Source organism: Epinephelus moara, chromosome 16, assembly GCF_006386435.1.
Source record: "Epinephelus moara isolate mb chromosome 16, YSFRI_EMoa_1.0, whole genome shotgun sequence".
NCBI lineage: Eukaryota > Metazoa > Chordata > Actinopteri > Perciformes > Serranidae > Epinephelus > Epinephelus moara.
Genome location: NC_065521.1, coordinates 33,226,227 through 33,251,694, shown reverse-complemented (window position 1 = coordinate 33,251,694; position 25,468 = coordinate 33,226,227). Strand labels below are relative to the sequence as shown.

At 41.5% G+C, this 25,468-nt stretch overlaps 1 protein-coding gene across 1 annotated transcript in view; it reads left to right on the top strand.

Moving 5' to 3' along the window:
* The first annotated feature begins 103 nt into the window (after positions 1-103).
* si:ch73-181d5.4 (uncharacterized) overlaps positions 104-25,468 on the top strand; it is a 41,261-nt gene continuing 15,896 nt past the window's right edge. The window contains exons 1-7 of the mRNA XM_050065106.1: positions 104-209; positions 2,752-2,833; positions 2,926-2,994; positions 3,112-4,279; positions 4,382-4,631; positions 5,622-5,897; positions 6,083-6,263. Of these exons, the coding sequence (XP_049921063.1) occupies positions 2,949-2,994; positions 3,112-4,279; positions 4,382-4,631; positions 5,622-5,897; positions 6,083-6,263 (1,921 nt within the window). The 5' untranslated portion in view covers positions 104-209; positions 2,752-2,833; positions 2,926-2,948. The remainder of the gene's footprint in view (positions 210-2,751; positions 2,834-2,925; positions 2,995-3,111; positions 4,280-4,381; positions 4,632-5,621; positions 5,898-6,082; positions 6,264-25,468) is intronic.

The window sequence follows — 25,468 nt, the reverse complement described above, 5'->3', positions numbered from 1 at the left end:
GACCTCTCTCTGTGGGAATGATCATAAATGAATCAAACGATCACTGATTAACTGAACAGGAAGCCACGGTGCTTTCCACCCGAGTTCTCGCGAGATTACGACACAGCAGGCAGAGAGACATCTATGGAGAAAATGGAAGGCTGTACTAGCTAGCTAGCTAGCTGGGCGAATCCGCTAATAACTGGAAAATTAATCATGTATATATCAAGGTATGCTTTCAGTGTTCCTCACGGTGTTTATATACAAGTGTGAGACATTTAATTTTTGTGTCGCCATTGTTTAAGATAATTTGCTTCGCAGCGTCTTGCATTTGTTAGCAGGTAGCGTAGCAGCTAGCGGCTAGCTTAACTAGGTCCAGAGAACAATGTCGGAATAAGTGTTGAGTGTTTGCGTCGCTGCAGAACAAGGACGTTTCGTTTCTGCACTCTCACAGACGACTGAGTTCAGTATTGACATTAGTTTAGGGTGTTGTTTCGTTTCTGTTTAGCTAAGGAGCGTCTGTTAGAAAATAGAGACATGGTGGACTGCCCACATAATTATCACTCCAGTCGACGAGGCTTTGCATAAATGCAACGTCTGCTCAGCGCTGAATTTGCTATGTGGGTAACAGACATTGAGATGCAGGTCACATCTTTAGACCTTAACACAGCAGCTAACAAACGTTTCATAATGTCAACACTGGGTGATTTTATAAGGCCGTGGGATAAGAGAAAAATATGAAATCGACTTAATGTTAAGTAGACACAACACTGGAGACAGCACATTTCACCATGTGTTCGTTCATAAAGTGTAGTACAGTGCACGCTTTTACTAAGCAACGTGTTTAACCCACATATTGACACGTATGTAAACATGTGGACAGCTAGTCTAACATGCCTTTACTTTCTGAAAAGGTATGAAACATATGTCTGCAGATGCAAGAAGTGAAACTCGATTTTCTGTTCTCACATTGTGTCAGTACTATCAGCTTGATCAAACCCAAATGTTTCACCTTTCTCATCCTCGTCACAAATGGGTTAGAATGAATCTCCAAGTTGACTTTATAGAGTCAAAGCCTATGGATGTAAACATGCACTCAGCTGCTCAGTATCTAAAGAAAATGCAGTGTAGTACAACATGTGCTACCTTAACGTCTACCATCATGAATGTTATAATGTAGCTGATCGTGGTGCTTTTGAAGTATAATAACATCTCTGTAGTTAAATTCAACAGTAGTTTGATCAACACCACTCTAGAACAGTTCAGTAAAAACTTAACAACATATCTCCCTAAGATGTAGTGCAGAGCCATTGTATTAGCCGGTATTAGTTTTAGGTCAGTGACCCTAATGAGCTGGCCATTGAGTGGATTTGTACATGTATTAGAGCAGTGGTTCTCAACGTGTTTCGTGTCAAGGATCTCTAAATTGATACACGTTAGGTCAGGGACCTCCATTTAATGAGATTTAGCTTAAGAAATCTCCATCTGAAAGGAGTGGTTGTTAGATATGATTAAGACCTGAATTCTATAGTTGTCATCTACAGCTGAAGAGATGGAGGGAATGAAACCTTTGATCAAAAAAGTCATTCTTAAGAGTCTCATGGTGCTTTTCATTATGCTAATGTGTCCCTTTGCTTCCTTGCATCTCTTCCTCACATCTCAGCTTCAGCGAGGATGTAAGAGAGAGCTTCAAGGAAGAGGCATGCAGGATACACCTGTGTTTTCTCACTCTTAAGGCCCTGTTTAGATGACAACTGTTTCTCTAAAAACGGAAAAGTCTGTCCTTTGCGTTTTAAAAAACTTCTGCGTTTATATGACGACGTTATTGAAACGATCCCCGTTCACACGGAGCCGCAAAATCTACTGGAAACGCTGTAGTATGCACGCCAGGCCAATGGGTGGCAGTGTAAATTTGCAAAGCAACACCACGGCTTGATGCCATGCGCCTGCGCTGAAGCGCCTTCCTCTACCACACGGTGATTACAAACCAAAACAAAGAAGACACAATGGAGAAAGCATGCACAGATAACTTTGTCCGGATGGACGACGAGGTGGAGTTGCTACAGTAACAGATCTACACTTCACTTCAAATCAGCAGGGTGAGCAGCACAAACAGAGCTCGGCATTGTTGTTGTGACGGTCGGCATGCCTAGTGACTGGAACCATAATGCGCATTTGCGAAAAGTCTCCGTTTTCAGAGGAACTGCATATTGCAAGTTTACATAAAAACGGAGACGCTAACGTTTCCAAAAAGTTGCACTCCGGAACCTGTTTTCAAAGCATTGAGTTTTCAGGCACCCAAAACGCCGCTGTCGTGTAAACGATCGGCCAAAACGCAACTAAAGTTTACCGTTTTCAGTTGAAATCGTTGTCGTATAAATGGGGCCTAAGCTCTTCCAGAAGCCTCCTCTCTTCTCTCCCCATGCTCCTTGAGGTGCATTAAAGAGATCCTCGATGCTGAGGGGGAATGAGTTCTGAGTCACTGGCATAACGAAAAGCACCCTTCCTCATATTGGGTTCACTTCTATAGTGAATTAAATAGCGAAATGATATATCCCCTATTTTTCTGGGGACCTTGAGAACCACTGTATTAGCAGTATAAGCTTTCCTTTGAACCTCTTCATAAGGAATGGATGGTCATGTCTGCCTTCTCACACAGCAGCAAGTATTGGTTAACAAGTCAAACTGTTAATGTGGACGTTTTAGGCTAATTATTGAGTCATAATCTAATGTATCATGTTTGGGTGTATTTTCTCTCCCTACTTTACCCAGGTGCAAAGAGACACAAGTGGAATGACACTTTGCATGTGTTGAAAATTAGGTTTTGGCAGCCATCAGCTCATTGGTTACAGAGGTACCTGTTATTCTGCATTTATCCCTCATCCTGCTAGCTACCATTCCTTTACACCTGTGCACTAACCAATTATATCGTCTGTGTTTTGACAGCCTTGTTACCTGTGGACGTCAGTATGGATCCAGTCGAAAATAACAGTGTCACCAGTGATAATGCCTCAGGTAGAAGTGTTTCTGTTGTGAATGAGTTGCTTAAATGGGCAGACTTTTGCTGTAGATGAACATGAAAAAGATCTGGTTCTCTTTTTGTTAACCCTGTTTGTTCCTGTCTTTCCATAGAGGGACAGCAAAGCCAGTCAGAAGGAGCAGGTGTTGGGTCGACCATGTCTCAGGTTAAAAAGTCCTGGGGCTTCAGGCGGACAACCATTGCTAGAAGAGAGTTCATGGATGAAGTTGGGGACTTAACCCACAGTCCTCCACCTGTACGCAGAGTCAGAAATCGTCGAACCAATCAGACACCCCAGCCCGCTCCAGAAACCCAGGCCCCTGAGAGAACTACTCAAGCAACTAGGAGTGTTCTAGATGACCTTGAATGGTCAGCCCCATCATCACCGGTAGCAGACGAGAGCAAGCCAGGCTCAGAGGCTTCTGCAGGAGGGAGCCTTGACCCCAGCTTATGGCAAGATTTTGGGTCTGCCTTCCACACTGCGTTCTCACTGCTTGGTGGGGGCGAGGGCTTGTCATTGTCAGATGCACTGGCAGTCCCTGACATTTTGGAAGCCACTGATGCCATGGAGGCTCCTCCTCCAGAGGTTATAGAAGAAACTGATAATATTGAATCCGCTGATGAAATGGAGATCTCACAACCTGTTACTCCTGAAAATGTGGCAGGAGGGGAAGTCGATGATGTGGTGTTGATTTCTAGTCAAGACGAGGACAGTGATGATATGACTCTGATACAGATTAAGGAGCAGCTGGCATCTCAAGTCAAGCAGGGAGACACAAGAGCTAGAGGAGGGAAAGGTGGGAAAGGAAAGGCCAGAGGAAAGGGGAGAGGCAGAGGAAGAGGTAGGGGGAGAGGTAGAGGAAGGGGCAGAGGGAGGGGCAGGGCAGTGGTGCTTCAACCAAGCATTGCAGACCAGGAGGACAACGATGACGATGTGGTTCTTGTTAATCCATCTGAACAGCAGCTGCAACAGTTGCAAGAGGAGGAAAAAGAAAACGATTCACCCAGCCCTGCTGACGTAGAGATATCATCTGCTAACTCTGACAGTACTCCGAGTCCTGCTCAGCAGTCAAACTCAGACTGCATAATCATAGACACTGATTTAGACCAGATTACTGCTGTTACTCCTGGCCAGTATGATGATGCACCAGAGGAGGAGGAGGAAGTGGAGGAGGAGAAGAAAGACGATAAGACTGTAGAAGATAGTTTAGGCATTTCAGACACAGAGGGCTCCGACTCCAATGCTCTGTACTGCATCTGTCGACAAAAACAAGATAAAAGGTATACGCTAGTTTCTGGTAACAAGAGCCCTTGGGCTTTGGAGGTTTGCATACCTCGGCCATCTGTTAATTTCACTTTCTGATCGCTGTGGTTTGTTTCTAGGTTCATGATCTGCTGTGACAGTTGCCAGGAGTGGTTCCATGGCGACTGTGTTGGTATCAGTCAGACGCAGGGCCGGAAGATGGAGAGGAAAGGGGAGGAGTACATCTGCCCCCCGTGCATGTCGAAGAGGCAAAGCCAACACCAACCGGAGCCTCACCCTCAGCCAGAGCCAGAGCTTAGCTTTCCTGAATGCTTGACACTGAGTCCTCCTGGTGAAGAAGAGAGGCATGAGGAGCAGCAAGACGTCAAGGTTAGAATTTATTTTGATTGTCAGTGGTCTACAAATGGCTGCAGCAGTTAGCTCTAATTCCTGTGTGACAGCAAATACTGATATGTCATAAGTATTATATTTGTATCATTAATCATGGCTCGATTAGCATACATTATTAACTTGTCTTGGGTAGTCCCATCATAAGTCTGTCTGTTCTCACCTTCTATTCGAATGCGTCTTTACATGCGTCTCGAGTGACCACTTGTGAACGGATCCCACTTCCCTGCTCTTTCTGCAAATAAACACGTACATCATTTCCGTTTGCAAAGACCAAATGCGTCGGTGTTCTTAACCGGCAGGAGGTTTGTCATGCTATATGCACACTTACAGCTGTTATTTCTTAAATTGGGTAAAATCTTAATTCATTGTAGAGCTGCACGTAGCGCGTTGATTCGCAGCCCTTCCTTGCCCCTCGCTCTCCCTCTTTGTTTATCACGAGACAATCGCGCCACACGGTATCGCCACCTCCCCGGTGCTAGGAGACTATTGCAGCAGGAGTCTAAGCTCCCCACCGGGGACAGTTGGTGTGCGTCCACCTGCACACACACAGTGACAGGGCTAACTGTTAGCATCAGATGGCTAAAGTGACCTACTGTTTATCAACACTTCGAGCTGTTTTGGTGTCAGTTTGATTTTGTTGGGACCATTCAACAGCTGCTGCTGTGTTAGCTCGTGCTAACCAGGCCGACATTGAACTGAACGTTCGCAGACGCTGTGTCTAACCTGTGTAATGGCAGCAACAGACAGTTTGAGTTGAATTAGCAGGGATGTAAGCTAAGTCGGCGGCCCTTCAGTGTGGTCCAGGACACGTTAGCGTACAGAATGCTGAAAGAATATGGCCATATGCAGCCCAGACCACCTCCGATTGGATCTCAAGATGCATTGAGGATGCACACCTTCTGGCCGTTTCTATTCCAATCACCCAGGAGACATGCTTACACCAGGTGTAAACAAGATCCTTTGTTTCAGGAGACTGTATTGGTGATGGAGGAGAAGGAGGAGGAGGCAGCTCCTGTGGTGAAGTTGGAGTCAGAGCCTGAAGCTGAGATGGAGACCGACAGCTCTTTTCCTCTGTGCATTGGACCCGGGTGCACCAAACAAGCCTTACAGGACTCTGTTTACTGTGGCACTGACTGCATCCTTCAGCATGCTGCTTTCACTATGAAGACTCTGTCTGGTCCTAAGGTGCCCAAGCCCAGAGGACGGCCTTCAAAAAAAGCTGCCACTGCCAGACCCACTGCAAAGGTAAGTGATTTCAACATGGCGATGGAGAAACTGAAATATACCCTTAAAAAGGTTGAGGCAAAGTATTTTCTTGAGTCTTTTCTACATGTTGTGTCTGATGTGAAACCGCAGTGTGACAATCTATTCTATACTAGTATCTATAGCAGTATCTTATTTTTTGACCTGTGCCTCTGTTTTCATCACAGGGTCAGAGGTCTGGTAGGATGTCTAAGAGATTAGCAGGAAAGGCTGAGGAGGAAGGGGAAGAGGAGGAGGTCAAGGACGAAGATGGAGGGCAGGAGGAGGCTGCGTCTCCCTTAGCCTGCGACCCCAGTCTCACAGAAGTTCAGGCCACTACCATACCATCATCTAAGTTTAACACACCGTGTATGTACCATTCGCTACTCACACACATTCAGATCACACAGCAGTTTACACACCATGCACAAAGTGCCTCTTTTGGCATTACAGATTTTCCTCCCTCTTTAAATCGTGGCACAATCACACACATACACGCACACGCCTGGACGCAAACATACGCTCTCTCTGGGATGACTGATAAGTAGCAGGGGTCAGCAGTGGGTAAGTATGTTCACTTTTATAGTTTCTTTGTTGGTTCGAAATGCCCAAAATGTGCCCAAACAGTCTTGAGTAGTCAAGATTCCAATATTCAACTAAATTTAAACCAGTCTCATAGCTGGTTTGACTGGTAACTGCAACACAGAGCATCTGTGTGTGTGTGTGTGTGTGTGTGTGTGTGTGTGTGGGTTAGTCCTGGGTAGGCAGGGTGCTTTACCACGTTTTGGTATCAGTGTATCGAAACACTGCTCCGATGTTCAGTTTGTCTTTGCAAAGATGTCCTACAAACTCAAAAGGTTCTCACTGAAGAATATGTGTTTCAGAACATGACGATCAGTCACTGACTGACAAACACTGAGTTGGAAGAAGCTTTAGTTGGCAACAAGGAAGGCTTAACACACTGACGCCTTTGGCAAAAGTTTCTTACTCTGGAAACATGCCTCGTACTGTGAAATGGTGATGCTGGCCTTTGATGGTCCGAAGACTGTACAGTCAGTGTCAGTATATTCCTCACCATAACCTGCAGTGCACATGAAGCACACGTTTTCACATGCTCACCTCTGATCCAACAGGAGGATGCTCACATATACACAACATTTATCCTCATTTGAATACTGAACCACATCTTCCTCTTCTTTGTTGTTCATTATATTCTCTAAGAATCAATTATACAATCAGATAGAAGTTTGACCTCCTTAACTCCCACTGCAGATGTGTAGACATTTAAAGATAAGGTGGTTTTTGTCTTTGTTAGTTTACTGTATTTGCACATATACAGGCACATAAAAAAAAGTGTGTAGGAGAGGTTATATATATTTATATTTATATTTAGATATATATTTAGTCTATTCAATAACAACAGTCATACCTCAAAGAGAAAACCGATAAAAACAAGTTTTGCATAGTATATCAAAGTATCAAGACTAAGCAGCAATAAAAAAATGATTTAAATGTACAAATAACAAAGAAGTTCATATTTACAAGTTGAGATCCATCACAAAGAAATCAATGAAGTGTTTTTAAGCTTTGCAAATAGTGATGAAAGTCAGTGATTCCAAAGACATGGTCCTCTGTATTTCAATAAATATTGAATAAGGGAATTTTTTAAAAACTTTAAAATTGCTGATGGACATTTACCACTTTACCACAAAGATTTTAATTAACTTAACGGTGATGACAGCTCAGTTATTCAAGACCCGTTTTGTGTGTTGTAAAAAGGTATGCATCGCCTGTCAGTCGGCAGTTGTTTGCGGACCTGCATAATGAACTTAGTGGACATTTGTAAGAACAGCTGCAGCAGTCAGCGTGTCTTGCTCACACCCACCTCCCACAAACCCTTCACAACTCTTCAGTGCCAGTCAGTACATTTACATACATGCAGTAATCAAGCTAAGCTCATAGCTCGGCTAATCAGTCAAGTCTGACTTCTTGTCTTGTCTGAGTATATATGCAGAAGACAAAATCGAATTTCTGACAAAGTACGTCTGACTCCGCCTTGATAGGCGGCGCTGTGTCCTTTTTAACATAGTACGTATTGAAATAGTTCCGGTTCTTGTTCAGAAACCTTTTTAAATAATTCTGCGTTTCGCCTTTTCCTACCATCCATAAACTTCAAAATATTCAGCTCTTTTAGCTGTCAGGACATAAATGTAGTTTCCTTGTCCGTCCAGAAGTGCGTCTTCTGCTTCTCTGTCTCCATGGTGTTTGTTTGTTTGTTTATTTTTCTGGGTGTTACTGCACTGCTGCTACGTCATCTCCTTTTTCTCCCGGGTGAAAGCCCGCGAAAGAAAAAGTCGTGCATGCGCAGAATGCCGATCCAACTCCAGTCGGACTAAGTGGATACATGCGGCAATAGTTTGATTTTCAATCGAATTATCTAGGGGTGTTAGTCGAGTTACAGATAGTCCAATTTCAGATGGACTAAGCTGTTGACATGCATTTAAAAGTCCAGTTTCAGTCGGACTAAGCTAATAATTTGATTTTCTCAAGCTGCATGTAAACGTACTGACTGACGACATTGGTTTTGTAAACCCTGCAGTGATGTTGTGGTGCCATAATGTCAGCAGGACACATCACCTCTTCAAACCCTTCAACACCTTTTCAACACAGACCCTGATGTGAAAGCACCAGCAGTTTCTTCCTACAGACAGGGTGCTCATTAGCAGTCCTTTGCCTCTATCAGGCAACATCTCTTTTTTTTTCTTCTTGCAGTTTCGTAAAACATTCAAGTAAAGTGAAGTCATCGCTGCACTTAATCCATGAAATGCACTTCTTAACTCACACAGCACAACATTGTACAACTTTCCGTGTCCCTCTGTCATGCTCAAACAACAATGCATCAGCGGAAACATTTACATCATGCTGCAACTTACGTGCCTTATCCATCAACACACACACACACATACACGCACAGACACACACTCTTGAACCAATTGTTGTACAGACACACCAATATCAGCCGTGATAGGATTCTGTATAGGGACAGAGCAGTTGGTATGGAGGAGGAGGAGCTGACTTCATGCTGCTGCAGAGACACAAGGAGGACTGGAGGATTCATCAGTGCACACGGTAGCATGAGATTCCACCTGGAGTCCACCGAACAGTCAGTGGGAGATTCGTCGTCACATTTCCATGAAGACAATTTGGAAGTTTCAGCTGACCACCATCAAAGAAATGCTGCAGTCCTCCGAGCCTTTCAGAAAAGACTTTGCCCTTCAGCTAATGAAGAAGGCTCTGAGTTCAACACACATCCAGAGACGAAGGATAGGCATCTGTTTAGAAACATGGTTAAATAACCCCACATTTAGTTCTGTTACCAATGGTGCAAACAACCATGCTCCTGATATTCTGAAACCCTTTTCGTTTTAGCTGACACACTCTCATTTACATCCACATTTCTCTATATATTCATGCAAACACACAAACTACAGCAAACATCTCTGTTGCCTGAAACGAAACATTTCTGTGGTTTCATTTTGAGCGCTGACCTGGGGTCAGCTCCTACACCCTTTTCCCCCGACCTTTACGATAAGTGTGGAATTTAAAACTTGAGCAGTATGTTTACAAGTACACTTTACAAACAGACATGAACAGTATAAAGGTATGTGCAGCAGGCAGTAGGTCTACTGTTCGTTGATTGTTAGAAACATCCCAGATTGTAACGGGATAATACTACCATACAAATGGTCAGTATGTCAGCATGATACAACACACAGATCCCTTCATTACTAAAACATTTAGGGTTAAGGTGCTGACAGCAGTAGCCACGTTTGATGATTGCCCTTCTCTCCACTCTCTTGTCTCTCAGCTTTCACATTAGTAATGTTGCTCCATACCCGAGTACACTTGTGTCACCATTTGCGTGACATTCTTGTTGTGCTACAGTGTAGAAAAAGGCACCGAAGGCATACACTGTTGCCCCGGGACTGTCATCCGTGGAGCAGCGAGGTGAAACTATGCTCCTGGCCAGCGGAAGATCTGCTGCTGCCCGGTGCGGGGCTCTCTACCTCAGGTGGGAGCTCCGATTGCAGGTCGAAGGCGACAGCAAAGTTGGATCTTGATCTGTCTGTGGCAAGCTGCACTGCTGTCTGATTTTGAGGCATCAGTATTTAATTGAGCCTGGTGAATAACTGGTTAAAAACTCCTGGGGCCGCATTCACAAACATTCTGAGATCACTCTCAGAGAGCTCCTAACTTAGCCTAAAAACTTTTAGTAAGGAGTCCTAGCTTAGGAGCAATTTAGGAACATTCAAAGAGCGACTCTGAGCAACAAAGGGACAGAAACTTTTATCTTACTGAGGAGGTGTAGTTGACCCCGTTGCTAGGTGTGATGCTTTCTTTTGACAGGTGTGATTGGTTGTCACAGATACGCCCTTTTGTGAGCCTGAAAGGTGTGGACACCCAGAGGAAATGAAATGAACTGCATCATTTTGTTAGGTGGGAAATGTGCGTGTATCCCTAATGACATCAACCACACATATTATCCCTGCACAATCTCATCTGTAGCATTTCATTTAATAACTGTCATTTTGTGTTTAGAGACCATTTCTCTGACCTCTTTGTGTTTCCACCATTTTATCCTCTGATTAAGAAACTCTTAAGCCTCTCAAAAGTCCTCCTTCCTGCTCCTAACAGTTTTCCACCTTAGCTCATTTAAGGTCTGAGATGTTTTGTGATCGACTTTTAACTTTACAAGGACCTAGTCTTAACTTTAAGGGGAAATTCTAAGAATGTTTTTTAGAATTTCGTCACTAGGAGCAGCTCTTAGCACTAGGAAGCTTTGTGAATACGGCCCCAGGTTGTCGCGTTGAAAAGCACACAGTTGGTGTTCACACCTTTTCTGTATACTGTACAGGTGTACACATGAACCGTACGAGACCACCTTTTCAAGTGAAGCATTCACACTAATCAAACTGGACTTTCGGGTTAAGTGTTCTCGGATCTAGGCCTGCATCTCTGATGTGAAAGCCCCCATACTCTCTCATCTTAGTCTGGAAGCTTAAAACTTATAAAAAAAAACCTTATAAAACATCTTTGTTTGCAAATAAAAGTTAAAAAAAAAAAAAAGTAAAAGTCAAGCTTCACTGCTAGCTGATGCATTTTAAAGGACACCTGCCCCGCCCCACACAGACACACAAAGGCGCACACACACAAAATACAATATGTCCTGTGTGAAGTGATTGCAGTATAACGAGACCTGTAAATGTTAGGAACCTGTCAAGGAGGAGGCAGCATTTACTCTGCACTTATCTGGCTAACTTTACAGTCGTGTTTTGAGAAGCCAGTCCCTTAATCATGACAATTAAACCAAACTTTCATTCTTGTGACTCAGCAGAAGGCTCACATTGGAAAGCACGAATAAACTAATAATTGTTAATTCCCTCAAACATCACTTAAAAAGTTCACAGTGCAATCGCAACAATGTATTTACAATGTCCTGGTTACTTTGCATAATCCACATGCCTCATTGTAAATAGTTCTCTTTGAAACTTCTTTATAACAAATTGGTAGTTCCAGTGAAAACTGACTGATTTTTTTCAGTGATATGGTGAAATTCACTGTTTTCATATAGTGACAGAAGTTCCAGGGATGCAGAGGCACATATAAATATGTATGGCTCGACATCAGTGAAGCTGAGTGAGAAAATATTCATTTGTCATTTGGTTAAACTGACCCTTTAATCTTACAGACTTTTGAAACTCTAATTTCTTTGGCTACATTGCCTGAATTTTGAAAAATCAAAGTAGGTCCAAGAGTGACAGTGAAGGTGTGTCCATTTCAGTTGGACCGCAATTTTGTTGAGTAGAATATCAGAATGTTAGGAACTTTAATAAGCCTTGATGACCACAAAAATAAACCACATAACACTACAATAAAATACATACAAAAACAATAACAGGAAAACTACTCCAACATCTCCATTCACAGTAGTTTTCCAGAGGTCCATTTTGGTTCACCTGTTGGATCCACCTCTGTTTGACCTTTATGGAGCCTCTGAATGTGCAGCTGTGAGGTGCTGCCTCATTTCTGGAGAAGGTCCGGACTGAGCTGCTCTTGGTTAGGCAGAGGTCAAGTCTGGAGCGTTTGTGTTGCAGGGCGTCTCACAGGTTCACAGAGCGGTTGAGGTCAGGAGATGATGCAGGCTGAGACGGCATCTGGCGACCAGGTGTGGCCTGGTGAACAGAGGTGTTGTCGCCACACGTGATGATTTGCTGCACAGTTTCATCTCTGCATCACACAACATCATGGAACTCAGGAAAACTCAGAGTGGTCTTTTGTCAAATGAACTTTAGGTTAAGGCTTTTTGAAGATAACGAGTGGATATTGCTCTCAGTGTGGATGTCGCGTTGCCTCACTGTTTTGCTGGTTGAAGCTTCAGTCACGTTGTTTCTATCTAGCAGTAGATTTAGTGTAAAACATTTCCACATCACCCTAAAGAAAGGCAAGGCAGGTTTATTTATGAAGCACCTTATACACAGTTGTCATTCAAAGGGCTTAGAAAAATAAAGATAAAAAAAAGAGGAATAAAAGTTCAGATCATTTTAATGAAAATATAGTTATAAGTTTAAGTTTAAAGCCAAATTAATAAAACAAAAGCACCATGAAAATGTATTAATTAAAAGCTGTGGAAAAGAGAACAGTTTTTACCTTGGTTCTAACAATGGCTATGGTTGGGGTCTGTCTTCGTTCCAAGGGGAGATGATTCCAGCTGTGGGCAGTGTGATGGCTAAAACCTTTTCTCCACATTTTGAGTCTGACTCTAGCAGCAGCATTTTGGATGAATTGCCCCTGTCTAATGGTTTTATCGGGGAAGGCAGTAAGGAGCGCATGATGGGAGGCCACACTACAAGAAATGGAAGTGTGAATGATGTTTTCAAAATTCTCCTTTATCTGTTTTTTAAGATGCCAGACTCCTGATTTTGTGACAGCTTTAATGTGGCCCCTATAATTTAAATTCTTCATCAGTGATTCAGGCACTTACGAAAGCAGCTCAGCCTTGCTTCTAAGTTTTTCCAGTGGCCACTTGTGGTATTGCAGCAAAAAAAAAAAAATCCCCAGCAGCCCAACAGGAATTTCCCCTTAGACCACCATTTTTAAAGAGATGTTTGGAAAACTGTTTACAGGACAGTTCCAGCTTCAAACAGTGTCATTTATGACTCTTTCTATGATAATTCTTTTTATCCGTGGACGTATTATATTTGTAAAACTTTCCGCGATCCAAGAAAAGTGATTTTAAAAATGTGTGACATCATCATAACAATGTTAAAGTCTATGAGCTAATTGGTAAGTTGTGGGCGGGACCAGTAAGAGAGACACTACTAGGCTTTATAAGTGGGCTGCATGTTGTGGAAGGAAACCCGGAAGTAGAAACTTTTTTTGCCGTGTGTGTCAGGCAAGCAATTTCACTGAACTGAACAGGCGCCATTTTGGCGTCCAGTATCTAGTTATTATAAAAAATGATCTATGCAATGATTTCACCATGGTACCATAACCCCTCCAATAACAAACTCCCTTAATTTTTAGATGTTTAGAGGTCTAGTGTGTACGATTTAGTGGCATCTAGCAATGAGGTTGCAGATGGCAGCCAACTGAAACCTCTCCCATGTGCGTAGAGTGTACGAGATCTACAGTGGCTGAAGCAAAAAAGCAAACCGCCTTCACGTGAGCCTGTGTTTGGTTTGTCCCGTCTGGGCTACTGTAGAAACAACATGGCGGACTCTGTGGAAGAGGACCTGCTCCATATGTAGATATAAACGTCTCATTCTAAAGTGACAAAAACACAGTGATTCTTAGTGTTAAGTGGATATACACTAATGTAAACTTCGTCATCAATATTATACTCCGTTCTGCCAGTATCCCTAAATACTACAGAGCGGACCTTTAATGTTGCAGCTGGAAATTTAAACCCTCATAAATGATTACACAGAACACATTCATTTTTAATGGTTAAAGTGACGTTTGCACCCTGCCAAACACAACCTGAAATAATCCAACCAACAAAAGAAAGATGAACTTTACCTCAGATTACAAACACTTACAGTTTGGTTAAAGAAAAATGATCTCTATGTGATAAATGATTAGAGGAACAGATGGGTTTTGATCAGCACTGTGACAAATGTGTTGTTTTAATGGCTCAAACAACTTTAAAATTACGACCACATTAACTTTACTTTTTACTCACACACTTCACACACTAATAAGCAAAGTGTTTGCTTTGTAACACCCACAGTCTGTGGGGGTGAAGTTGTCTTCATTGATGACCAATCATCAGTTTCTCACCTTTTTTTTTTTGACTTTGACTGTTGGTGTGGGAAGTGCATGACTGACTACCGATCACTGAACATCAAGGAGATAATTCAGCATTCAACAAATACTGTGGATAAGCAAGGGACTGTAGTCTAAGTGCTGTTTTCATTTTGTCAACAGGTTTATAATGTTCAGTTAATCATCCACACTGAGAGTGGACGGATTACAAAACAGACAGTAGTGATTTTCCTTTTTATCATGTTATAAGAGAGGCATACCTCGTGTACTTTCAGGTGTTCCTGTTTGTAAAATCTGTCAGGTGATCAGAACATGTTTTTAGTAATACAACCTTTATCATAAACTTCACAAACTTCAGCTTGTAGTCTGAGGCAAAGGCTACACGATATTCAAAGAAAAAAACCCCCATAAGATTATTTTGACAGATACTGTGTTTGCAATGTGAGTCAATTTTAGTGGGAATGCAATTTTTGCATTTAATTTTCACTGATGATGTGAATTTGCTGCATGACCATGAGAAATTTCATTTTTGTAAAACATTTTCTGTTTTTTCGCATGTTTGTACATCATGGCACTTGGCTCTATAAACATATAAACATATGGAAATAGGAAAAGATGAAATCTAACAATCATCACACCCCACCGGTAGATAAAATGTTATATTAAATTTATATGAACCTTAAAGGGCATGTTTTTGTGTCTAAGTGACTAATGGGAAAAATAGTTTTGAAATTGGTCCAGTATTGAGCAAGACTGCTGCAGACAGCAACCGCGAAACAGGCTGCAGTGTGGTCACTTGAGGTACTTGTGCACCATCAGTTTGCATCCACTAAAAGTGCTTGTTATGGTCACTAACAGGCTCACAAATATTGTGCTGACTGTCTGACAACATTATGGAAAGGATCACTACAGGGATAGACCTTTTTGTTAAAGATTAAGAGCCTCTTTGTTTAACTAGAAACAGCCTTGAAATCACTATTGCCAAACCCACCAGACTCCATTTAAAAAAAAACCTGTGATTTTATCATTGTAAAATATGCTTCATTCAAAGTCGACAGAAGCAGCATAAAACTCACAAAGCCTCTTGGTGTGTCTTTTCCACTGTTTGAAAATCACCAACTGTGATTGAAGTTGAAATAAATCCTTGATTCACCCAGTTAGATGTGAAAATATGGTGGTCAGTTTTGTTTGTACGCCAAGTGTTGATACTGTAGCTTGTTGTGTGGCTGTCAGCTGCAGCAGTCTCAGTCAATACTGGACACAAGAAATTGTCTTTCTCATTGGTCACTTAGACACGAAAATGTGGGAAAAATATTATCCAGATTAAAAAACACCAAAGTTACCCTGTAAGCCGTAAAGAAAGTTAAAGTGCATTTTTATCATGATGTTTTCTGCACCACACAGAAGCCATGTATACGACATGGGAGTGGCAATGATGAGGCATATTTGTGTTTGTAGTATCATACATGCATCTTCAACATGTTAGTAATTGCAGTCATTTAATTGCTTTTACAATCATTGACTGAAAGCGACTCCTGACACAAAACATAAGGTCCAGGAACAGACAGGATCTGTGACCCAAGCTGCTCTGATATGTAGTAATCTTTCATCAGCGTTGACTCGAATTTTGTTTGTATTTGTTTGGACGTTTTTGTGTCTTTATTACAGATAGTAGAAGAATGAGAGAAAGTGAGGGAGAGAGATGCAACAAAGGTCCCTTTCTGGACCTGAACCTCAGATGTTGTGGTTCATGGGTCCCAAGAGCGTCTCCGTTTCCTAACTGCTGTGATCAAGTGCACACTGATAGACACATTGTCCATTCAGAACAGTTCATTTTCATTGACAACACACTGTCTTTCTCTCCGTGTTAATATCTCCGCACAACATATTTACATTAATAATTACAAGAATAATACTTAGGTAGTGTTATGTTTTTTTTAGCATGTTCTTCCATATTTGTTGTATATCTGCTTAAAATATTTGTACAGATTACTAAGAAAAATCCACAGATGACTGTCATTCAACTCATCCACTGAATTTTGAATGTTACTAATTTATTAGTTTCAACTTTAGTAGGTTCTTTTCTGCTCACTTCTTCCTGCTTCAATGTCTTTCCCCTCTACCTTTAGCTTAAATCTCATCGGTTGGCAGGAAACTTGTCTTGTTGTGTGTCATTGAGAAAAAAGCACACAGTGAAACTCAACACTTTCAAAGTCACCACAAGGGACGTATTCTTCAGTCCTCCCATCATGGAATAGTTCAATCCAACCAACAGGCCCACTGAGTTTATATATTCCTAAATAACAAATTCCCTGATTATAGAAGGTCACAAAAATGGTACTAAACAGAAACCCAAAAGGGATTCTTTGGCTTGTAATTATAGGGGAACCTGTTTTGGTACTAAATGGCACCCATCTCTAAAAGGTGCTACACAGCACCTTTGTCAGATGTACTATATAAAACCATTTAAGGTACAGCATTGTATTTCAATTTTTTAACCTGGGGGACCTTAAATAATGCCAGCTTTTACCATGGAGGAGTCAGTCTACTTCTAAACGACACTTACTTAAAATGTAAATAATTATTGATCATTTATTACACATGTTGCCAAAATCCTGTAATGAATGCCTACTGAGCAACACAATATACTACTTTTTCAAACCTAGAATGTTTCTGTGCGCATGCAGAAAGGTTTATAGCCATTGCTTTTATGGATTAACCTCCACAAGTACACCGTGTGCAGTCTATTTAAATGTGTTTTTATTCTTTCCCTTATAAACTACACTAAACAAACAATACAGGGTAGGGTTGGAAATGAACTTTATTGTCAACCTGCCACTGTTGCTGGTGGATTCATAAATCTACCAGCCAGTCAATAGTTTACCATTGTTTTATTAGATGGTGAGTGAAGAAAATCTGGTAGCCACTTACATGTTTTACCAACATTTGGCTGGTGCTAATTTCCAACCCAGCTTAAAATGTTCTTTGTGAACCAGTCATGTTACATTCCAAAAGTCATGCCACAGAACCACTGAGGCACTGGCATTTTTTTTTCCGTGCGAAGGAGGTGCTGCTTTCAAATAATCATGACTTTTAACGTGTGTGACATCACATTGAGGTGATGGACTGTATCACGACTATTAGACAAAGTCTGAGCAAAGCTCTCACAGAGGGCTGTTTAATTTCTCCAAATGTTTTACTCCACCCTCCTGCAGACACATCACCAGCTCAGCACAATGCTGGGTTTTTGTGTATTCATACAACCTCAGAATTACTAATCTGCTCATATGATGCTTTAATGATTAAAGTTCTGGCAGGGTCCACTAGGATAACACCCAGTGGGGATAATCCACACACACTCAAACATCTATAACTACGATACATTAAATGGGATGACAGTGTTACCAAAACCTTAAATATTACACTTTTATGTTAGGCCCCTTTTCTTGGTAGGGACATAAAATGCATCATTGTATTTATTCTTTATTATATTATTTATTTCTTACAGTAAATTGCAGTCCTTACGTGGGTGCGTAGTTAGACTGCAGCAAAGTTCAGCTTGAGTGCAGTGTGACCACATGATGTAGTGTCACTGCCATGGGAAAGGCATGTGATTTCTGTTGATTGGTGTCTGTGTTTACAGCAGTAACAAGTCACTCTGGGTTAGAAATGTATTTGTCCACCATGGGTCGGCGTACGCACACTAGCATGTGCGATATTTAGTGTTTAGAAGTGAGCTGAGTTTAATTTTCAGTGTCTCTTTTCAATGTCAGTGCTCCCGTTTCATCTCCACCACATGCTCTCAAAGCTGTCATGTGATCTGCATGTCTCTGATGGTCTAATAATTTCAGTCCCTCAACATTTAATTGTGAAACATGAGCACCCTCTACTGGACAAATGAGTGAAGTGCAACCAAAGAGAAAACACTGCTGACATTCCCAGTACTTCACAGTTAGTGAGAGGTTATGCCCCCTCCAGTGGTGTAGTGGAGAGCATACACAGGTATATGGGACATATCTACCTCTTTTTCTGGCCAGTGACAGTATACCCACCTATGGAATATACAGGAGGGTATACCCACCCCCACCTCTGTAACCTACCCATCTCCCTGACAGTACACCCACTTCATCATCTACCACTACACCTCTGGCCTCCTCTGTATTTCTGATGTTTGTCCCCTGTTCAACTAAGATAGAAACCTCAGATATGTTTTAGAAAATATTATTCTTCAGCATTTCCAAAAGAAGTCTAGTCAATACAGTCATATGATAAAAAAGCCACAACCACAATGTTTCACTATATTTTAAGTGGCTTTTTTAAGTCATGTGCTGCTGGAGTATAAACCCACTCAGTGTGTTGCCCTCTGGTGATATAAGCCGTGAAAAGAAACATACATATTCTCCCTCTCAACCTCATGTGACTTTGTCTCAAAACACCAACCAAGTATGAGCCAACAACTCAGCCTCACATACACAAACTCTCCAACTTGGGCCTTAAACAGTGAGATCATGTTGTTTCAATTTATCCTTACAGTCAATTGTTTCTGAAGTAAAATCCCCTGTAAACTACAGAGGCAGACGTATATATTTTTGGACTCATGATGTCATGAAAGGACTAATGATAGCTTCCCCTTTACGAGATAATATGAGACTGACCCCATTGTGTAGCCTTGATGTGTGTCCTTCATTGTGCCCTCTAGTGGCTGAATCCAAATGTGCAGACTTCAACACACGTGGACTTTGGTTGCACTTTCCAGAGAAGTCTGCGAGCGCTGAGGGCTGTTTCAGTCCACAGTTCATCCAGTCCACAAGGGGCCTCCAGCAGACTTTCTGCACACTTCGAGAGAGTTTGCTTGGGGTGCAGACATAACCAGACTTAAATAATTTAATTACCCACTGTTCATCTCAATACGGACGAGATGTTGTAGTTTTTTTTCAAGTGCTGACTAAAAACATAAAACAAACGTGTTATTATGAATGTGTTGAACCAGTATTGTATTTGAGCGCAGAAATAATATTCAACCACATCATGATACATAGACATGTAGTAATTAATTAGTAATTAGTAATAATGTGTGTGTGTGTGTGTGTGTGTGTGTGTGTGTGTGTGTGTGTGTGAAGGTTACTGCAGGCTAGTATCACCAGTGAAAGTGAAAGCCAACCCAGGATTCACTCTCTGTTTAGAACAAGCTTTATCTGCTTGGAGTTTTGCCACATTACATTTGCATTTTTTTCCTGCACTGTGTCCGCGATTTTTGTAGCTTCCTTTTATATGCATGTTGCTTACAGTCTGTCAGCTGATCACTACCTTTTTATAAAGTCCCGATTTCACCTGCACACTGTCTCCAGAAATGTCCTGAACACAGTAAAACGAAGAAATTAAGGAAATGCAGGCAGAGGGTAGAGTCTCTGCAGATAAATACACTGCCACCCACATGGACAACCATTCACGTTCACATTCACACCTACAGCCAATTTAGAGTCACCAATCAACCTGCATGTCTTTGGACTGTGGGAGAAAGCCAGAGTACCCGGAGAAAACCCACCCTGACACGGGGAGAACATGTAAGCTCTGCACAGAGGGGCTCCCCACCCGGGGTTCAAATCAGGAATCCTCTTACTGTGAGGCGACAATGCTAACCACTGCACCACCGTGTATTTTGCATCAGTCTATACTTTTTTTTTTTTTTTTTTTTTTTGAGAAAATTCTGCATGCTACACCCGTAAAGCTAGATCTGATACAACAGTGCCCGATGCTACAGAGCAACGCCGGTGACACATGATTTTCAAATTATAGAAAAGAGCTTTGGTTCTCACCTTGGAACAAGGATGTTGCATTTCATAAATACTGAACTATCGAGTATAAAGTTAAAGATGTACTTTGTGGATCATTTTGTCTAGAGTGTATTATCAGCCGCGCTGTCTGAGCAGCTCTATGGATGGCAGCGTCACTCTGTTGGTCAACGACTTTACTATTTTGGTCCTGACTGAAATATCTCAACAACTGTCAGATGGATTATCACACATGTTTGCATATCAGCAGTTCTTAGATGAAACCCACTTACTCTGATGATCCTCTGACCTTTCCTCTGGTTCAGCCATGAGATTGTCATTTTTCATTTTTAATGAAATGTCTTGACAACTGTTGGGGGGATTGCCATGAAACTTGGTTCACACATTCATGTTCCTGTCAGGATGAGGTATGACTCTTGAACCTTTTATCTAGTGCCATCATCAGGTTGACCTAAGTTGGGAGAGTGGTGGTTTAATTTAGTTTAGTTTGGTCATTTTCTTACTTATATTACTCAGATACACACAAGAAAAGTGACTAACCAAAGTAAGTTTATGCTGACGAAGAAGGTGAAGGCTGAACCCTGTACCCAGGGCGTAAAATTAACCCCCGCCAAGCGCCAATGTCGGGTAAAAAACGAGTTTGGCGTGTAAAACAAAAACACACATCCGCCAGTGGCTGATGGAAAATTTTGAATTGCATGTGGGTTTTTTATGTGCTTCGACCATTTCTGCCAGCTGTGTCAGACTATTTTGACCCTCGCAGCTTATTGTATGTGTGCCAGGAAGGCACGACGTCAGCTACCAGAACTCTGGGCATTCTATGGTAACTTCTGAGCAAGATGTGGTGACACATTTCTGCTGTGAAGCCACCACCAGAAAAGAGGATAAACAAAGATGAACATGTTGGACTTGGACAAGAAGAACAGACAGTCAAACGGAGTACAAATGTCGCACGGCATTTTGTTGAAAAACGGAAACTAGACGAGGCTGGCCAGCCGCGGTCATGGCTGACCTACGACCTGCACACCAACACGATGAGCTGCAGCCTTTGCTGCAAGCACGCCAAAGAAACACAGAGGGCAGGGTTGGATTTTACTAAAGTTGGATTTTCATACTAAAAACGTAAGGTAATTATTTTTCATCAAACAAGGCATGATGTTTTTATTTGGCTGGTGAAAAATATGTTTGGCCGGTAAATTTTTGGAGGTCACTAGCCAATGGCAGATGAGGTAAAAAGTTAATTTTACACCCTGCCTGTACCTATTGCACCTACCTTTTTAACATTAATATGAATTTCTGAGAACTTCCTGATCTGTTGAAGAACTGAGTTGACCCAGATCTGCTTCACAAAATACTTTCAGGTTCAGACAATTTTGAATTTTTCTGATAAAAAATAAGAAGACATTCTCAGCATGTCACCTGTTCATAAATTGTGGTCAGTGCTGGTACAAGGAAGTATGTTCACACGTGCAAACACCTGAGCAAATGCAGACCAAAAGCAGGAGAAGTGACGACCTTGTGGTCCTTCTGTTGAAACGTTGATGCAGAGTACTTTTCTCCATTTGCCCATGTATTCATACTCCACAAATCTGCTCATGTTTAAGTGCAAATGAAATATATTAACATCTCATCTGAGATTTCAGTTATGTAACCAGAGCCGTTATTAACTCCACAAACCTGTTCACAATATCAGTAGATTTTCCGAAAGCCAAAGATATCATTTAATAATTGGGAAATTAATTACATACAGTAAATTATAATAACACCACACACAGTAGTGCATAATACTGTTTGTAAATTGTTTCTTATGTTTTCAAAGTGATAAATTCAGTCAGTATAATCTTGTTTATTCAGAGACAACAAATGTTCTTTCTCTCATGGTCTGATGAATGAACTAGCAGTGTGGTGTGTCTGTTGCTGTAATATATCACATACAGTGGGGCTGTGCTCATATTTTCTCTCCAGCTGTGTTTTCATTACTGCAACATGTTCCTGCATTTGGGACTAAGCCTTCAATTAGAAACAGGATGCTGAATGAGCCTCGTGGGGGGAAGTATATTCTCATAGGTCATATTAGTTTGCCTGACAGCTGAGGTTATGACACCAGTGGTCATTGTTTACTGGTGTTTCTTCAGTGATTATGAATTGTGTGCATACAGTGTGTTGAACGGTACAAGAATAACCACGTCTATCGTTAATAGCTTTTGTCTCATATGGAGGGATCAGTTGGAAGTGTATAACATTATTTATTGAGGTTAGCAACACAGAAAGGTTTTTGGGTTTAGACCCCATTAGTGTGAAACGTCTTCATTAGGCCTATATGAAGATTCGAGTTAGAACGGGATCCAGTCGAGATGCTGGTAATGGTGGAGTCAAGCCAGCAGGTGGTTGATGAAAACTCTCAGGTGAATCACCTGGAGGTAGCGGTGGAGATGGTGGGGTACACAGTAGTAGGTCTGACAGACAGAACGACAGACTTGTTGTGATATTTAAAGAACAGCATCCAAGGAATGATTGGACCAGAGAGAGGTCACTGGCTAGACGTGGTGACGTCAGTGAAGATTACAATGAGAGGAAACAGCAGAAATAACCCACAGAGGGATAAAGACAAAATGTGTAAGAAACAAGTATTTGCCTGAGTGCTTTGAACTCCTCGAGTTAAAAAAACCCCATCAATTCAGAGCGGAAAAGCACCTCATGTCATCCTTTTCTTGTCATCTTTTTCCCCATTGTTCAATCGGATGATATGAGAGGCGGGCCTTCTGTGGTGGTCACGACAACAAGTTTACAGTTGGTAAACAATGGAGGAGAAACCAGTGGTAGCAGTTGCTGGATATCCAGAGTTGTACGGCCCGACAGTAGACAGCAGGTTGTCAAACTGCCCCACAGGCATCCTGAAATATGCCTGTAAACGGTCATCATGGAGGCGAAGCTCCTGGACCAACTGGTGGTACTCCCCGTGATCCAGGGTCTCATGTACCCACACAGATCTCTGTTTCCCTGTGCCCAACAAACTATTTACTGACAGCCTCTCACCCTCAACCACAGCTACAGCAAGTCCCCTCTGCCTCAACATTTTAGTAAATAGCTACTAATTACAGTGAAATAAACTAAATAAATAGCTGGATTACACGGAAGGGTTAGGGTAGGGAGGTGATGGTGTGGTCGCCTAGCAACAATAAAAAGACGCACCAAGCATTTTTTATTAGTGGCATTCAATTTTTTTTAAAAAGGCAGCCAGGTGCACCTTGCATTTTGGAACCTGCAAAATGCTTTCTCTGTGGTCGGGGCCTTAGGGTGCATCTGAAATTAGCAGAGGTGCACTAGTGGCTACAATGTGGGCTGGAAACAGCTATGGAAATAGTGGAGAATATAAAATATAAATAATTTATTTCACTCAAACACTAACCAAAATCTGCACTGAAAATAGTAAATCAGTCTGCATTGATCTTTGAATTAATGTGGATGATTCTCACAGTATCTTTATACTGTATAAAAAGCTTCTCCAGTTCATGAAATCTGCAGCATCTGAAGGCAGCAGGATTGATATGTTGAATTTGCAGCCTCTGAGTCGTGCTGTGCCAGAGTGCAGTGCTGTCACGCACGGCTGTTCACTGTGCTTAATCGCCTGAAAACAACACAAGGCTACAATATAACCATACAGAACTCTCACTTATCAGACTGGTCGGTTCTAACTCTTTTCTTTGAAGGAGACATCCTGTTCATCACAGTCTCTTTCCTAACTTTCTTTCAAACTTGGCGTTTCATGTTTTATCCGTGAAACACATTGCAGTGCCAGTAAAAGCTTTGTGTTTGGTGGCACAGCTGTTTCAGAGCTATAAGACCAGTGATGTGACAGGCTGAGAGAGTATTTAATAATCACCACACCCACTGATTGATATTCACCTTCATCCAGCCCTTTCTGCACATACATGAACCAACATAGAAGGTGCACATGGAAATGCCCACACAGTTTGTGTGCCTATTATACAGATTTAAACTGAGGATGTAAAATAGTAAATAGTATATTAGTAATATAAAATAGTAGTTTAGGGTGTAGTGCATTAGTTTACATCCCCATAGAACCCGGCCTGGGAAAAAAGATCCTCCTTATTGAAGCTTCATCATAAATACATTAAATAAAGAAATTGCATGTCATCCTGTGAGGACTGCGTGAATATAAATTATTTTTATGACTTGTTGGATTGATCCATATAGTAATTAAAAGGGGATTTTCTTGATTGTACGGTTATCTACCATAGTTTCATAGGTATGTGTGTTCTGAACGATCTTCTTCATTGACCGATGAAGGAAAATGAAAAAGAGAGCATCATACCTTGAACCACACAAATGCTTGTTTTATACACACACACACACACTTATTATTTTAAAACATGACCACATTTTCTATCCAGCAGGATCATGTAGTTAGTCATAGCACAACTTTCCAAGCACCAACATTTGACAACATTACAAAAACTGCATCACTGTTCATGTTTTCAGTTCAGTTCAGTAGACAGTATGAAATCCATTGCTTTTTTTAATTCAGTTTTCTTTTATTACTTTTACTCTTTTACAGTGTTGAATGTTTGCATTTTTGGCAACATACTACATGAAAGTGACTTCATCATCTTTAATTTATAGATGCACAATGTAACAAAATAGTAAGTCACATATTTGCTGCAGTAAAAGCTTCATCAGCAACACGAAATTGCTGCTAGTGATCAAGAACAACAACATCCAATAAACATGACCTTTGGACATAGATTAAACAAATACAGTAAAAAGCACAGAAGGGAAAAACACAAAAATGCACAGTCCTGTTCTAATCTAAGTGACCTCCTCTGTGTTGTTCTGTATCCATTTTTAACAAAATCCAAAAAGTCCCCTGTTTTGATTTAGAAGTGTCCATGTGATTCAAAGAACTTCAACACCTGGCCATGTCTCAGACTGAGATTGGAATCAGCTGTGGTCGGTCTATTTAACACAAGTTATACCAGCTATTTCTCAGTGATTTTTCAATCAAACATGATTATCAGCTGTTTCAGTATAGCTTTTGAGCTGCTGTTGAACATTAGGTTTTCATTTCTGGCATGCTGCGTGCAAGCATTTGTAAATAAGACAAGAAAGATCCATAATTTTGGTATCAGGTAAGCTTGCATGTATTGTCCATACTGTCCCAATGTTGTGCTAATTGACCTTTCACTATGCCCCGCCCCTTTGTTATGATCTGACAAGCTGTCGTAGTAACCATGGAGCCCACACTGTAACTAACTGCACTCCCTGAAGAAATATTATCATATTGTTGGAAAAATGAAAGAGTGATTCCAGAGAGAAGCAGACAGAGGGGTCTACAGTCTGTGTTTGAAGGATATATCCAGGATGTCAAACTGACTCAGCAGCAACAACAGGTTAAAAAGACAAAGATAGTTAGAAGCTAAAGCCGAACTATAGGCT